General features: G+C 44.4%; 1 protein-coding gene across 5 annotated transcripts in view; it reads left to right on the plus strand.

Annotated features, from left to right (window-relative positions):
• RIPK1 (receptor interacting serine/threonine kinase 1) overlaps positions 1-15866 on the plus strand; it is a 37356-nt gene that overhangs the window by 5872 nt on the left and 15618 nt on the right. For all 5 annotated transcript variants that reach the window (XM_036868383.1, XM_036868382.1, XM_036868385.1 and 2 more), the window contains 5 exons: positions 5894-6116; positions 6913-7069; positions 9376-9513; positions 11686-11911; positions 13879-14028. In XM_036868383.1, coding sequence (XP_036724278.1) covers positions 5965-6116; positions 6913-7069; positions 9376-9513; positions 11686-11911; positions 13879-14028 — 823 coding nt within the window. In that variant the 5' untranslated portion in view covers positions 5894-5964. The remainder of the gene's footprint in view (positions 1-5893; positions 6117-6912; positions 7070-9375; positions 9514-11685; positions 11912-13878; positions 14029-15866) is intronic.

A 15866-nucleotide genomic window follows, 5' to 3' on the forward strand; every position in this document is an offset into this window, starting at 1 on the left:
AATATTTTGCATTTCTATATACTAATAATGAGCTATTAGAGAAATTAAGAAAACAGTCCCATTTATAATTGCATCAAAAAGAGTAAAATGTCTAGGAATAAATTTAACCAGGGAGGTGAAAGACTTGTATACTGAAAACTTCAAGATATTAAGGAAAGAAATTGAAGAAGACACAAATAAATGGAAATATTCCATGCTCATGAATTCAGAGAATTAATATTGTTAAAATGTCCATACCACAGATTCAGTGCAGTTCCTGTAAAAATTCCAATGACATTTTTCATAGAAATTGAACAGATAATCCTAAAATTTGCATGGAAACACAAAAGACCCCAAGTCATCAAAGCAATTTTGAGAAAGAACAAAGCTGGAGATACTACACTTCCCAAACTGTATTACAAAGTTATAGTAATCAAAACAGTATAGCAGGGACTTCCCTGGTGGCGCAGTGGTTAAGTATCCACCTGCCAGTGCAGGGGACATGGGTTCGAGCCGTGGTCCACCAAGATCTCACATGCTGCGGAGCAACTCAGCCCGTGCTCCACAAGGACTGAGCCTGCGCTCTAGAATCCGGGAGCCACAACTACTGAGCCCGCATGCCACAACTACTGAAGCCCATGTGCCTAGAGCCCGTGCTCCGCAACGAGAAGCCACTGCAATGAGAAGCCCACGCACTGCAATGAAGAGTAGCCCTCGCTCACCACTAGAGAAAGCCCGCGTGCCACAACTACTGAAGCCCATGTGCCTAGAGCCCGTGCTCCGCAACGAGAAGCCACTGCAATGAGAAGCCCACGCACTGCAATGAAGAGTAGCCCTCGCTCACCACTAGAGAAAGCCCGCGTGCAGCAATGAAGACCCAATGCAGCCAAAAGCAAAAACCAACAAATAAATAAATAAATTTATGTATATATTTAAAAAAAACAGTATAGCACCAGCATAAACACACATATACATCAGTGGAACAGAATAGACAGCCCAGAAATAAACCCACACAGTAAATGATCAATTAACTTATAAAAGAGCCAAGAATACAGATGGTCCACAACTTATGACGGTTTGACTTATAATTTTTTAACTTTATGATGGTCCAAAGCAATAGGCTTTAAGTAGAAATCGTACTTCGAATTTTTATCTTTTCCCAGGCTAGCGATATGTGGTATGAAATTCTCTTATGATGCTGGGCAGCAGCAGGGAGCTGCAGCTCCCAGTCAGCCATGCAATCATGAGGATAAATAGCCAATACACTTACAACCATTCTGTACCCATACAGCTATTCTGTTTTTCACTTTCAGTACAGTATTCAGTAAATTACAAGAGATATTCAACACTTTATTATACAACAGGCTTTTTGTTAGATGAGTTTGCCCAACTGTAGGCTAATGTAAGTGTTTTCAGCACATTTTAGGTAGGCTAGGCTAAAAATGGGGAAAGGACTGTGTCTTCAATAAATGGTGCTGAGAAAATTGGACAGCCACATGCTAAAGACTGGATCACTGTTTTACACCATACACAATAATTAACTCAAGATGGATTGAAGATTTGAATGCAAAACCTGAAACCGTAAATCTCCTAGAAGAAAACATAGGCAGTAAGCTCCTTGACATTGGTCTTGGTGATGATTTTTCAAATTTGACATCAAAAGTAAAAGCAACAAAAGCAAAACTAAGCAAGTGGGACTATCAAACTAAAAAGCTTCTGGACATCAAAGAAAACCATCAACAAGATAAAAAGGGAGCCTACTGAATGGAAAAAAATATTTGCAAATCATGTAGCTGTTAAGGGGTTATTAACAAAAAATATATAAAGAACTCACACAACTCAATAACAACAACAAAAAAATCTGTTTAAAAAATGGGCAGAATATCTGAATAGACTTTTTAAGAATATATTTATTTATTTATTTATTTACTTGGTTGCACTGGGTCTTAGTTGTGGCAGGCTGGCACCTCAGTTGCGGCTCACCGGCTTCTTAGTTGTGGCACCCAGGCTCCTTAGTTGTGGCATGCGACCTCAGTTGCGGCATGCATGTGGGATCTAGTTCCCTGACCAGGGATCGAACCCGGGCCCCCTGCATTGGGAGCTCGGTGTCTTAGCCACTGCCCCACCAGGGAAGTCCTTGAATAGACATTTTTCTTGAGAAGACATCCAGATGGTAAAGAGACACGTGAAAAGATGCTCAACATCATAATCATCAGGGAAGTGCAGATCAAAATCACAATGAGATACCACCTCACACCTTTAGAGTGGCTATTATCAAAAAGAAAAATAACTTTTGGCGAGGATATGGAGAAAAGGGAACTCGTGCGTTGTTGTTGGGAATGTAGATTGGTGCAGCCACTATGGAAAACAGTATAGACCGTCCTCAAAAAATGAAGCATAGAACTACCATATGATCCAGCAATTCCACTCTTGGGTATTTATCTGAAGAACATGAAAACACTCACTTAAAAGGATATATGCATCCCTATGTTCATTGCAGCACTATTTATAATAGCCAAGGTATGGAAACAACCTAAGTGTCCATCGATGGTTGAATGGATAAAGAAGATGTGGTCTACATACAATGGAATATTACTCAGCCATAAAAAGAATGAAATCTTGCCATTTGCAACAACATGGAAGGACCTCGAGGGCATTATGCTGAGTGAGATAAGTCAGACAGAGAAACAAATACTGCATGATCTCATGTGTATGTGGAATCTTAAATTTAAAGAAACAAACAAGCTCATAGATACAACAGATTGGTGGTTACTAGAGGAAGGGAGTTGGTGTGGGTGGGAGAAATGGGTGAAGGGATCACAAGGTAAAAAAAAAAAACAAAAAACAATAAAAAATCAAGAGCTACAAAGTGCAGTGTGGTATCCTGGATTGGATCCTGGAGCAAAAAAGGAAATTAGTAAAAAAAACTGGTGAAATCAGAAAAAAGTAGAGCGTTTAGTTAATGGTGACATACCAATGTTAGTTTCTTAGTTTTGACAAATGTACTATTAGGACAAATGGGTGAGGGGTGTATGGGAAAAAAATGAAAATTAAATATGTATAAACAAAAAAGTAAAATTAAACATTTTACAGTGAACTCTCATATATGCAGTATCTATATCATTTTACTCTGCTTGCTCTATCATATAATTATCCATATACTTATCCCTCTGTGTGTCCACCGGGCTATCTGTCTGCAAGGTAAATTGCAGATATCAGTACACTTACCCATAAATATTTCAGCATGCATACCGCTAACAAGTTCAGCATGTTTACAGATTTTTCTAGATGTAAAATTTGCCTGCGGTTCTTCAGTGTACATTTGTTGGGTGTTGACAGATGATTTTGCTTGTGTAACCCAAACCCCCACTGAGATGGTAGAACATTACTTTCACCCCAGAAAGGTCCCTCACCCCGTCCCTGGGCAACCGGTTTCCACCACAGATGAGTCTGACTGTTCTAAAACTTCATGTAAATGAAGTTATACACTATGGATCCTTTGGTACCTTCTCTACCTTAGCATAATGTTTTTGGTACTCTTCCATATTGTTGTGTGTATGAGGTCATTGCTTTTTATTGCTGAGTAGTAGTCTATCTGTGAATACACCACAGGGTTTTTTTTTGACCCATTCTCCTACTGATGGACAACTGTTTCCAGTTTTGGACGGTCATGAATAAAGCTGCTACGAGCATTGTACAGGTCTTTGGGGACATATGTTTACATTTCCCTTGGGCTTGGAATTGCTTGGTCATAGTGTAGGTATATGTTTAGTTTTATAAGAAACTGCCAGACCTTTTCTCAGGTGATTGTACCATTTTGTGTTCCCACCAACAGCGTGTGAGAATTCCGGCTCACTGGCACGTGGTGGTGGCCTTTTTAATTCTGGGTGCTCCGGTGGGTGTGTACTGGTGTCACATGTTGGTCCCCGAGAATTTTTATTCTTCATTTCAGTTTGGGAAAACTGAATGAAGGAAGAAGGAAAGAAAGATGAAGCATATAGCTGTGTTTTGAGATTACACGTATTGTGCACTTTCTGGCCCTGCGTTCAAAGTCTTCAATCTTCGTCCTTTCCATATCTTCCGACTCTTTTTAGATAGTGCATTGTTCTCTTTGTATTCTTCAAATTCCTTTTCTTTTGTTCATAATTACTTTAAACCTGTTTATTTCTAAGGATATTCAGTAGTTTAATTACCTGAACAGTTGGTGCCTAATACTGCTGTTTGTTGTATATGCTGGGTTTGGCTCATGGTGGACTTTTTTTTTCCGGTGTTTTATAATTTTGGAAAGGGAGCTCATGTTAAGTTAGGCTTTATTTGTGGGAATCCTGTCTGGTCTGCCTTGGGGGTGTTTTGTTTTGCTTTAACCTTATAACCCAGGGATGTCATCAGCCTGTGACCACTTTCTACATAAAAGTTCTTAATTTGGGGGATCCTGGCCATAAGAGGTAAGAGGAGTGTAAATTTAAAGCTCAAATCTATTTGAAGACAAGCCCAAGGTTACGAATTCACATGGAGACTTTTTTTTATACCCCAAGCTCAGTCTAAGACAAACAAGTTCCTTTGCTAGTGGACTGCTTTTTTTGTAGTCCATCCTTTCATTGTGGGGTAGGGTAGCAGATTGAGAAGTGCCATGTTAAGGGCGGAGTCTTTGCTCCAACCCTCTTTTCTTGCATGTCCTGACCTCAGCTCCTGTCTCTGGCTGGGTTTTAAACCCTGACCTTTGGATGTTGACGTTGGTGGTGCCCCACAGGGCCAATTCTTAGCTCGGCTGCTGTAACAAATTACCATAGACCAGGCGGCTTAAACAGACATTTATTTCTCATGGTTCTGGAGGCTGGAAGTCCAAGGTCAAAGCACCAGCAGATCCAGTGTCTAGTGAGGGCCTGCTTCCTGGTTTGCAGATGGCCAGCCATCCTCTCATTGTACTCTCACATGGTGGAGAGAAAGGGGGATGGGTGCGGAGAGAGGAGAGGAAGCAAGCTCTCTCCTGTCTTTTTGTAAGGCCTCATGGATGACTGATGTCGTTCATGAGGCCTCCTTCGTGGCCTAATCACCTCCCAAAGGCCCCACCTCCTAATACTGTCGGAACTCGGGCTTCAACATACAAATCTGGGGGGCACACGGATCTGGGGGGCACACGGACGTTCAGCCCACAGCAGCCATCACGTGACCCCTGCCCCACACGCTGTTTGTTTTCCGTCCCTGGAGTTCTTTTCCTTTCTGCTGAGCCTAGCTATGCACTTGAATGGATGTTTGTATTATGTTAGCCAATGTATACGGGTCCTTTGTAACAGAGTTTTTAGTCTTTCACGTTGCTAGAAATGAAAGTCTAAGGAAGAAAGATTGTGGTTTTCTGTGATTCCTGGAAACATGAAAAACTTTCATCTTAGAGACTATAAATCTATCTTCAAAAAATAAAGGCACACCAAGCGCCTGGTGGAACGTTACATATATATATATATATATTTTTTTTTTTTTAATGAGAGCCTCTGGGAACTACAGTTTTGTCTTTTTTTTTTTAAATTAATTTATTTATTATTTATGGCTGTGTTGGGTCTTCCTTTCTGTGCGAGGGCTTTCTCTAGTTGCGGCAAGTGGGGGCCACTCTTCATCGCGGTGCGCGGGCCTCTCACTATCGTGGCCTCTCTTGTTGGGAGCACAGGCTCCAGACGCGCAGGCTCAGTAGTTGTGGCTCACGGGCCCAGTTGCTCCGCGGCATGTGGGATCTTCCCAGACCAGGGCTCGAACCCGTGTCCCCTGCATTGGCAGGCAGATTCTCAACCACTGCACCACCAGGGAAGCCCCTACATATATATATATATATATATATATATATATACATTTTTTTTTTTAAACATATATTTTTTGAATAATGATTTTTCTGCACTGACGTGTCCTCTTATTTTCTTCACAGGGCACAGCTCTGAGGGGAATAAAAAGTTGTGTATTTTTTGGGCATTCTGAGCACTCAGAAGGAAACCAGACATGTCCTTGGATGACATTAAGATGAACTCCGCTGACTTCCTGCTGCAGAAGGATCTGGACGGCGGGGGCTTCGGGAAGGTGTCTCTGTGTTTACACAGATCCCATGGGCTCGTGGTGCTGAAGAAGGTGTACACGGGCCCCAGGCGCGCCGAGTGAGTTGGGGACAGAGGCAGATGGGCCACGTGACCGGCCAGGACGTGGATACTGGCAGCACCGGCTTTAGAATGAGACAGATGGGGTGCACGGGTCAGCACCCGGGCTTTATGTCAGATAACCCCGAAGGGTGGATATTAACATCCTTGAATCGCTGATGAGGGTTCAGAGGCTGGCTAGGGAAGAGCTCAGAGCTGGCAAATAAAGGAAGAAAACTGAAGAGGAGGAAAAAGAGAAAGGGAAGAAGACCCAGGGCAACGCAGGGGCCCATGGAAAGGGAATGGGAGGGAGCAGGGAAGACGGATGGATGCCCTTGCTTCACAGTGTTGGTGAGGACCAGCCCTAAGTACAGGAACAGAACGCTGGTTCATGAATTAGAGGTTCCAGGAACCCTCTCTCTAAGGCAGTTGGTGGCATCGTTTTACTTCCCTCTGTTCTCGCCAGAGTGGTTATGAGAGAGACTGCGTTTTTTATTACACTGTCCAGCACAGTCCTTTTTTCCGGCCGCATTTCGCTGCTGCTGTTCATGTATTGATACTTTGCGTTGATTCGTTCATCCACGTAACATTTCTTGAGCACTCGCTGCCGGTCACTGGGAAGGAGGAATATAGAGTGAACGAGAAACCGCTTCGCCTTCCGGAGCTTGTGGTCTGTGTCTGGTAGAGACCAGCACATACACAAGGGATCACAGAGCGTGTGCGGTGATACTCCAAGGCGTACCAAGCCACAGCGTTTCTGGGGGCGGGAAGGGGGCAGGGGCTGCCTCTGTCCGTCTGAACCCCCTTCCCTCCCCAGGTACAGCGAGGCCCTCCTGGAGGAGGGCAGGGTGATGCACAGGCTGCGGCACAGCCGCGTGGTCCAGCTGCTGGGCGTCATCATGGAGGACGGGAACTACTCGCTGGTGATGGAGTACCTGGAGAAGGGCGACCTCATGCACGTGCTCAAGGCCCAGGTACCCAGGCCCGAGAGCGTGCCCTGCCAGCTCCTTGGTGCACAAGAATCCTTTGTGAATGGCTGGATGTTTGGGATTTTCTCAAGTCAGGCCCTCATTAAATCTTCCTTGACTTTCCATGCCCAGAAGGTGGGCTCGCCCTCCTCTCAGTGCCTACAGGCAGGTGTCCATCCCTCTCTCGGAGGGTCATCTCCAGGTCTCAGTGTTGTAGGCGGCTTTTGTCAGCCACTCTCAGATCCACAGTTCAGAGGCAGGCACTGTCTTCACGAAGCACGTGGTCTGATGTGGGGTGCGTGCATAATGGATTACAATTAAATATTGATTGATGAAAAGATGTACACTATAAATGACTGAAGATGGACTATTAGTGATTGCATTTCGATGCCATTGAAGAAACTTATAGGTTAAATATAGAACATTAGAATAACAACACTGGGCAAGGAAGGCTTAGAACAGGAAGGTTAATACTGCTTACCAAAGACAGATAACTTTAAAGCAGTTTTAAAAGTGTACGTACCTGTTAGGAGGAAGGCCTTGTGCTCTTTGCTCAGGAAGCAGTAGCAAATGTGACACAGACAAGGAACGGGGCAGGAAGTGAACAGTCTGCTGTGGTGGTGTTTTGATAGACACGCTCCTAACGAGCTGTGGGAACACAGAAGAGGGGCTCTCTCCCCAGCGTGGGATGGATGGGAAGGGATTCCAGAAGGAGGAGGCTGGAGCAGGAGTGTGACGGACAAGCAGAGGGTTTGAAGCAGAGAACTAGGGAGTAAGTCAGCGTTCCAGGCAGAGGGAAGGGCACGAGCGAAGGAACTAGAGCCTGGCCGGTGTGGGGAACGCAAAGAACTGGGGTGGGCACAGTAGAGAGTGCCCACGGGGAAGCTATGACTGTCCTTATGCAGATATCCCCCCTCTTCCCGTCTTCTCCCCTCCCCACCACCCAGCCGCCTGAAGCCATGTCAGTTCTTCAGTTCTTTTTCAGTCGGACAAATCTCTCACAGATAGTTGCGGGGAAGGGTAAACGATAGTCGCTTACCGGTTGTATTGTAATTTGATCAGACTTCTCTTCTTCCCCAAACGAGATATGATCCGTGAAGCAAGTAGGCATTTTGATTGGGAGATAAATCGTTTGGGACAAGAGACATTCTGTGGGACGGATCAGGCTAAGATAAGGTGCACCCGTGGGGGCTCAAGAAGAAATTCGGGAGGATATAAGGGAGACAAACAGAAAGAGGGAAAGAAAGGGGATCTACTTGGCGTGCTCAGAATTTTTTCCCAAGTCCAAAGGTGTACCAAGGAAAAAGGCAGAATCTCTGGCTTTGGTTTTTTTTGTATGTGGTGATCAGGCTACTAATACTGTAGTGCAGCCACTTTATGACTTAAGGTGTTTTGTGGGACTGACTTGGGAATCTAACTTCCATCATTTAAATTTTTTCCCTGTTTATCAACAATTAACATACACATAAGTTTTTAGGAAACAGCCTATTTGTAAACTAGGAACTGCATACATACACACACACAGACACACACACACAGAGTGAGAGTTCGTGTTCTTCAATGTTAAGCAAAACTGTTTAATAGAAACTGAAATTGTCTATATTAACATTGATATTCACATAACTAGAATACAATTTTAAGTGAGAGTGACCCGAGAATCTACAAAGCCTTGACGTATCTGATACCAAATCACCAAACAGATGTTAAATTCACTTTAGCATTGTTTTAACCACATCATGTCATCTCGTAGATTAATCTTTACATGTTTTTGATCAATGTGAGCACATTCCCTTGTATTTTTTTTCTCTTAACCTTATTTCATACATACATTTTATGACATTGTTTACATAGTTAATATATAGTAGCACATCATATTAGTACGCCATTGAGAATATTTGTGTTTTTTGTATATATATGCATTCATTCAACAAATATTACAGGCACCATGCAAGGTAGTCGGGACACATCTTAAGTAAATAATAATAATAATAATAATAATAATAATAATAATAATAATAATATAGTTTCGTTCTCAAGGAGCTCAATTTTGTAGCATTTTTGCATATTACCAGGTTGGTGTGGAAGTTTCATTTGCACACTGACAAAGCACAGCGTGAACACCCTCAGCACGTGGGATGAAATCTCTCGTAAAGGGCAGGTTGTTTTGCAATGACAGCAGTGCTGCAGGGCCTGGTAGAAGGAAACCTGGTCTCTCTGTCCTCAGGTTCAGACCCCACCACTCTTGAAAGAAACGGTTGCTTTGGCCTCTTTGATTACCTTTCCATTCACGGGCTTCCTATCACTCGTTTTAGATCAGTATCCCTCTCTCTGTGAAAGGAAGGATAATTATGGAGACCATTGAAGGAATGTGCTACTTACACAGAGAAGGTGTAATACACAAGGACCTCAAGCCTGAAAATATCCTCATGGATGGTGACTTTCACGTTAAGGTAAACCATAGTCAAGGCTTCTGGAGGATTGGGGTAATTTTAGTTTTACTTGTCCACTGTAAATCCATTTTTGGCCATGATACATGCTAAAAGAAGAGCTGGCTCAGCTCATAACTGGTAATGGTGGTGCCAGAAAGCTCTACCAAGGAAGGAAAAGCAAGATGCAGATTTGATGGAGTTGGTATTTTTTATTTATTCATTTACTTTCATCTCCTTTTTTATTTTTAGTATTTATTTATTTACTTATTTATTTGGCTGTACCCGTGACATGCGGGATCTTCCTTGCCGTGAGCGGGATCTTTAGTTGAGGCATTTGAGCTCTTAGTTGCGGCACATGGGATCTAGTTCCCCGACGAGGGATCGAACCTGGGCCCCCTGCATTGAGAGCGTGGAGTCTTACCCGCTGGACCACCAGGGAAGTCCCATCATCTCCTTTTTCAAACTCAGTTTCCTGTTGAAAACTCTCTTTCCACTGTAGTAAAAGGAAGAAGGCAAAGGGTCTTTCTTTTGCTCCCTCAAGAGCATGCACTCACTAGGCGGAACGTCACATCTAGTTGGCATTGGCGGCAGGAATCCAAGCGCAAGCGTCTGAGAGGGGAAGTGGCATCTGGGGGAGGACTTGGGAACTGCTTGCACAGGCATCCCTTTACCAGAAGATTCTGCTTCTCACACTCTGTTCTAGTCCTGGACGGGGGTTTTTATTCCTGTGTCTTTAAAAGAAGGTTCTTCTTTTTTTTTTTTTTTTTTTTTTTTTTAATGAGTGTGATATCCTCCCAGTTCTTTTTTTTTTTTTTTTTTTTATATTTATTTTTGGCTGTGCTGGGTCTTCGTTTCTGTGCGAGGGCTTTCTCTAGTTGCGGCAAGCGGGGGCCACTCTTCATCGCGGTGCGCGGGCCTCTCACTGTCGCGGCCTCTCCTGTTGCGGAGCACAGGCTCCAGACGCGCAGGCTCAGTAGTTGTGGCTCGCGGGCTCTAGAGCGCAGGCTCAGTAGCTGTGACTCACGGGCCCAGTTGCTCCGCGGCATGTGGGATCTTCCCAGACCAGGGCCCGAACCCGTGTCCCGTGCATCGGCAGGCAGACTCTCAACTGCTGCGCCACCAGGGAAGCCCCGAAGGTTCTTCTTTACATTAGTAACTTATCTGTTATGTTCTGGGTTAGAATTTGAGGATTTTAGATAATCACATGCCAGAAATCATCCCCAAATGCTTGGGTTCCTTGAGGCAAAAGTGGAACTGTCACCTCTGATTTCTTAACTGTAGTGTTCTGTCGTTTTGCCCTGCCACCTCCCTCTTGGTTCTGTGTGTGGCCCTGGTGTTTTTCCTCTGCCTTTTGTCCGTCTGTCCCTCCTTCGCATCCCGTCGCAGGTTCAGGCTCCCAGCTCAGCACAGGTAGCGCTGCGGTCCTCATCCTCAGTCTGTCTTTGGGCTCCTCGGAAATTCGCATCCTTGGGCTTCTGGGCACCATCTGGAAAAATAGAAGATGCAGTACCATCTGCTATACACATCTGCTGAGAAGAAAGTACCTGTTTTTTCCTAACCTCAGAAATAGTTGAAAAATATATGCAGAATAAATGAGGAATTAGAATGAACATGTTTCGTTGTGTTCATCTCAGAAACATCTTCTGCTTTTCTCACCCCTTTACCCCCCGCCCCCAGGTTTTATTGCGTAAGAATTGAGATACCAGAATTTCACACAGACATTTCTTTTTTTTTTTAATAAATTTGTTTATTTAATTATTTATTTTTGGGCTGTGTTTGATTTTCGTTGCTGCGCGCGGGCTTTCTCTGGTTGCGGCGAGCAGGGGCTACTCTTCGTTGTGGTGCGTGGGCTTCTCATTGCGGTGGCTTCTCTTGCTGCGGAGCACGGGCTCTAGGCACGTGGGCTCAGTAGTTGTGGCGCACGGGCTTAGTTGCTCCACAGCATGTGGGATCTTCCCGGACCATGGCTTGAACCTGACGCACAGACATTTCTTAAGGGAGATTTTCCAGATGGCTGAGGACATACAGTTTCTACTAGTCTGTTCAGAAGTAGCTGTTTTAAACTTACCTAGTGCAACCATTTCTGGAAATGTTACTGTACCTCACATCTACTAAAGAAGCCCCAGATTTGAAGGCAAACCTGATTTGCTTGCAGCCTTCACAGAACAATCCTGTGGGTTTGCTCCCTTGCAGATAGCTGACCTTGGCTTTGCCTCCCTTAAGACGTGGAGTGAGCTGATGAGAGAGGAGCTTACTGCGCAGAGGAGAGGGAACAGCACCACAAAGGACGGTGGCAGCCTCCACTACACGGCCCCCGAGCACCTGAACGACGTCAGCTCGAGGCCCTCGGAGAAGTCGGACGTGTTCAGCTTCGCCATAGTGCTCTGGGCCATCTTTGCCAATAAGGAGCCGTATGAAAGTAAGGCAGTTATAGAGGAGTGGGATTTGGGTACTGATCAAAGTTGTTCAATGGAATATGGGCCTTCAGTGAAGTCAGTTAAGGTGTATCATTGTTTGTTCATTTAATGTCTGTCTGACCGACTGGACTCTTAAGCTCCACAAGGGCCAGGACCGCATCTGACCCATTCACTGCTGTTTCCCCAGTATCTACACACACAGTGCCTGGAACCTAGGAGGCGCTCCGGAAGTGTTTGTTGAAAGAATGAGTCATCTCAGTTTAGGAATCAGGGATCGTAGGACAGATAGGAGCCTTTATAACACATCTAAGCTTGGGAGGTGCTGTAACATTCCATAATTCCTCCCAGACAGGAAAGCTTGCCTGCTTCTGCTTATGAGGGGTTAACCCTTTCAGGGCATACACTCCATACTTTCATTCGTCCCCTAATCCTTCATTCAGAAATTGTTTCTTTTCAGTACTTACTGTGGGACTTTACTCAGAATTGAGAATATAAAGATGAGAAAGTCATGGTTTGTGCAGGAGAACAGATTAGCCATTCTTCAGTGTGTTAAGTATCTAAACTAATGGACGTTCTCCTGCCCATTCTTCCTGGGTGATTATCAGCTCCCATGGTTCAATGATCACCTCTTTGCTGACGCCTCCCACATCTCCAGCCCTGGCCTGGATATCCGCTTGTCTATTAGTCAGACCCAGTCCACGTACCAGGGGAACCCCAAAGCAGCATCCCCCAAAACAAATCCATCTTCTCCATGCTGCCCTAGTAGCTCGTTCAGCTTTGCTCTATGTTCAGAAAACGGCATCACCAGCCACCAGCCGAGCTGCCCAACCAGAAATTTTAGTCATCCCAGACTCAACCTTGCCCCTCATCTCCCGCATCCAGTCAGACACCAAAACCGATGAATTCGGGACTTCCCTGGCGGTCCAGTGGTTAGGACTCCTCACTTTCACTGCTGAAGGCCCAGGTTTAATCCCTGGTCGGGTAACTAAGATTCTGTAAGCCGCGTGGCGTGGCTGGGAAAAAAAACAAAAAACAGAAAAACAACAACTGTGAACTCAAGGTATATCTGATTCAAGGTACATCCGCTTCTCCCCATTCCCCACAGGGCCCTCACTAGGTCAAACCCTCTGTATTTCTATGGCAGTCTCCTCGTGCTGCCCGCCATTCACACTACAGCCAAACTGCTCGTCCTAAAAAGCAAATCAGACCGTCTCACTCATCTGTTTAAAATCCTGCCAAGGCACCCTTGACATTCAGGGTAAAGTTCAGATTCCTCAATATGGAGTACAGGGTCCTTCCTGATTTGGCTTTTGTTTCTCTCTCTAACCTTATTCCTTCCCTCACTTCCTTTAGTCAATATGCCCAGTTACACTGAACTATTCATAATTTCTGGGATGCATCATGATTTCTGCAACTTCCAATCTATTCATATCCTGCTTTCTTAGCCTGGAATCCTCCTCTCTGAATCCTCCTTCCCGATTCTTTACCTGGATAATTCCTGCTTATTTTTCTGGACTCAACGATGCCTTCTCTGACCTTCTAGTCATGACCCTGTTACCAGAACCCTTTGTACTTACTTCTCAAATAGCCATCATCACTCTACATTTTAAGTCACTCTTATTAAACTGAGCCTCCTTCAAGGCAAGCGCTGTCCCGTATTTGTCTTTGTATGAAAATCTGGAGTGTGGCATTGGCTTCATTCACATATTCCATTTGTTCTACGAGGAGTCAGCTTTGCTGTGAATTCTGTCTTTCATCTGCAGAAACTAAAATGCTGTTTGATCTTCTCTGCAGTGGAATTCATCAGCTCGTTGTCACAGGGCCCTTCTGCCCCTACTGGATGCGTCAGCTGTACTGAAAGCGTACCCTAGGCAGAGAGAGATCAGTGGCTTTGTCCGAGTTCTGTCACCTCCCTGCCTGAGAGGAGCAGGACCTGAAAGCTCAACTTACGCTCCTCTTTGTTTCGTAGACGCTATCTGTGAGCAGCAGGTGATAATGCGCGTTAAATCTGGGGACAGGCCAGATGTGGAGGACCTCGCTGAGCACTGCCCGCGGGAGGCTATCAGCATCATGAAGCAGTGCTGGGCGGTGGATCCAGACGATCGGCCGACGTTTGCCGGTGAGAGCATCGTCCATGACTGCGCGGTCTCCCACGTGGTGATCTTCCTAGTGAGATGCTGACAGGAAGTTGCTTCGAGTCTTTAGAAAACTGAGTTCCACTTGTGATTTCAAACTGATTTTCTAGATTCCAAACACTTTGTTCAATGAAAAGTTGTCCTCCCTCCCCAGAGCATGAAGGCATATAAGGTCCTCTTGTTTCTTTGTGGGTTTTTTTTTCCCATAATTAACTTTTTAAAAATTGTGTTAGAATATACGTGACACATAATTTACCATTTTAACCATTTTCAGGTGTACAGTTCAGCGACATTAAGTACATTCACAATGTTTGCACCCATCACCACGATCCGTCTCCAAAGCTTTTTCATCTTCCCCAACTGAAACTGTATCTATTAAACAATAACCCCCCATCTCCTCTCCCCCAGCCCCTGGCAACCATCATTCTACATTCTGTCTCTCTGAATTTGGCTACTCTAGGTACCTCATTTAAGTGGAATCGTACAGTATTTGTCCTTTTGTGACTGGCTTATTTCACTGTGCACAGTATCTTCAGGGTTCATCCATGTTGTAGCCTGTGTCAGAATCTCCTCCCTTTTCACTGCCGAGTGGTACTCCATGGTATGTAGACCACATTTTGTCTGTCCATTCATCTGCTGAATGGGTTGCTTCCGCAGGCCTTCTTATTTCTTAGCTTCTTTTATTTCATTTCCCTTCCCTTGTGAAGCTGGCATCTCTGGAAATGTGATTTTGTCATTTGGATTGGGCCAATAATAGAAGGAGAAGGAAAGGGACGTGGACGTGTCACATCCTTGTAGCTCTTCTCATTCCCCTGTGTTACCTAGCATCTTGCTAAAGTCCTAGAGGCAGAGGAAAGAAGAAAATCAGAGGAAAGGGGCAGAGGAAATAAGAAAATCAGGTGAGGAAAAAATAAATAGCAGGAAGGAACCTAGGAGCCTACAAAGGATTTTGCTCTCATATTTCTGCTATGAGAAAACAGAATTGAAGCCCCACCTACCACTCCCACCAAAGGGTTAGAGGGGTGATTGATTTAGTTGCCTGTTTTCTTATTTGCTGAATCTTATCCTGGCTTGGTTTCTTCGCTCATGCCTTTTTCACTTTTTTAAACTAAAATTCTTATTTTAAGGTAATTGTAGATTTACATGCAGTTATAAGAAATAACACAGATATCCCATGTACCCTTTACCTAGTTTCCCCCACTGATAACATCTGGCCAGACTGCAGGACTGCATTACCACTGGGATATTGACACTGACACAGTCAGGTACAGAACCTTTCCATCACCACAAGGGTGCCTCCTGTTGCTCTTTCATAGGAGTAAAGCTGCTGTAAATATTCATGTTGCAGGTTTTTGTGTGAATATAAGTCTTTGTTTCTCTGGAATAAATACCCAGGAGTGAAATAACTAGGTCATATGGTAGGTTCATGTTTAGGGTTTTGTTTTTTTTTTTTTAAAGAAACCGCCAAACTGGGAATTCCCTGGCGGTCCAGTGGTTAGGACTCTGTGCTCTCACTGCCAAAGGCCCAGGTTCAGTCCCTGGTCGGGGAACTAAGATCCCACAAGCCACGTGGCACGGCCAAAAAAAACCCAAAAAACAAGATCACGCATGCCAGCAACAACAACAACAACAAAAAAAAGCAAAACAAAACTGCCAAACTGTTTTCCAGAGTGGCTGTACCATTTTATATTCTCACCGGTTTCTCTGCATCCTTACCAGCATTTGGTGTTGCTATTTTTTAATTTTAGCCACTCTGATAGGTATGTAGTGATATCTCATTGTGGTTTTAATTTGCATTTCTCTAATAGCTAATGTTGGTGAA

This window comes from Balaenoptera musculus, chromosome 11 (assembly GCF_009873245.2).
Source record: "Balaenoptera musculus isolate JJ_BM4_2016_0621 chromosome 11, mBalMus1.pri.v3, whole genome shotgun sequence".
Classification (NCBI taxonomy): domain Eukaryota; kingdom Metazoa; phylum Chordata; class Mammalia; order Artiodactyla; family Balaenopteridae; genus Balaenoptera; species Balaenoptera musculus.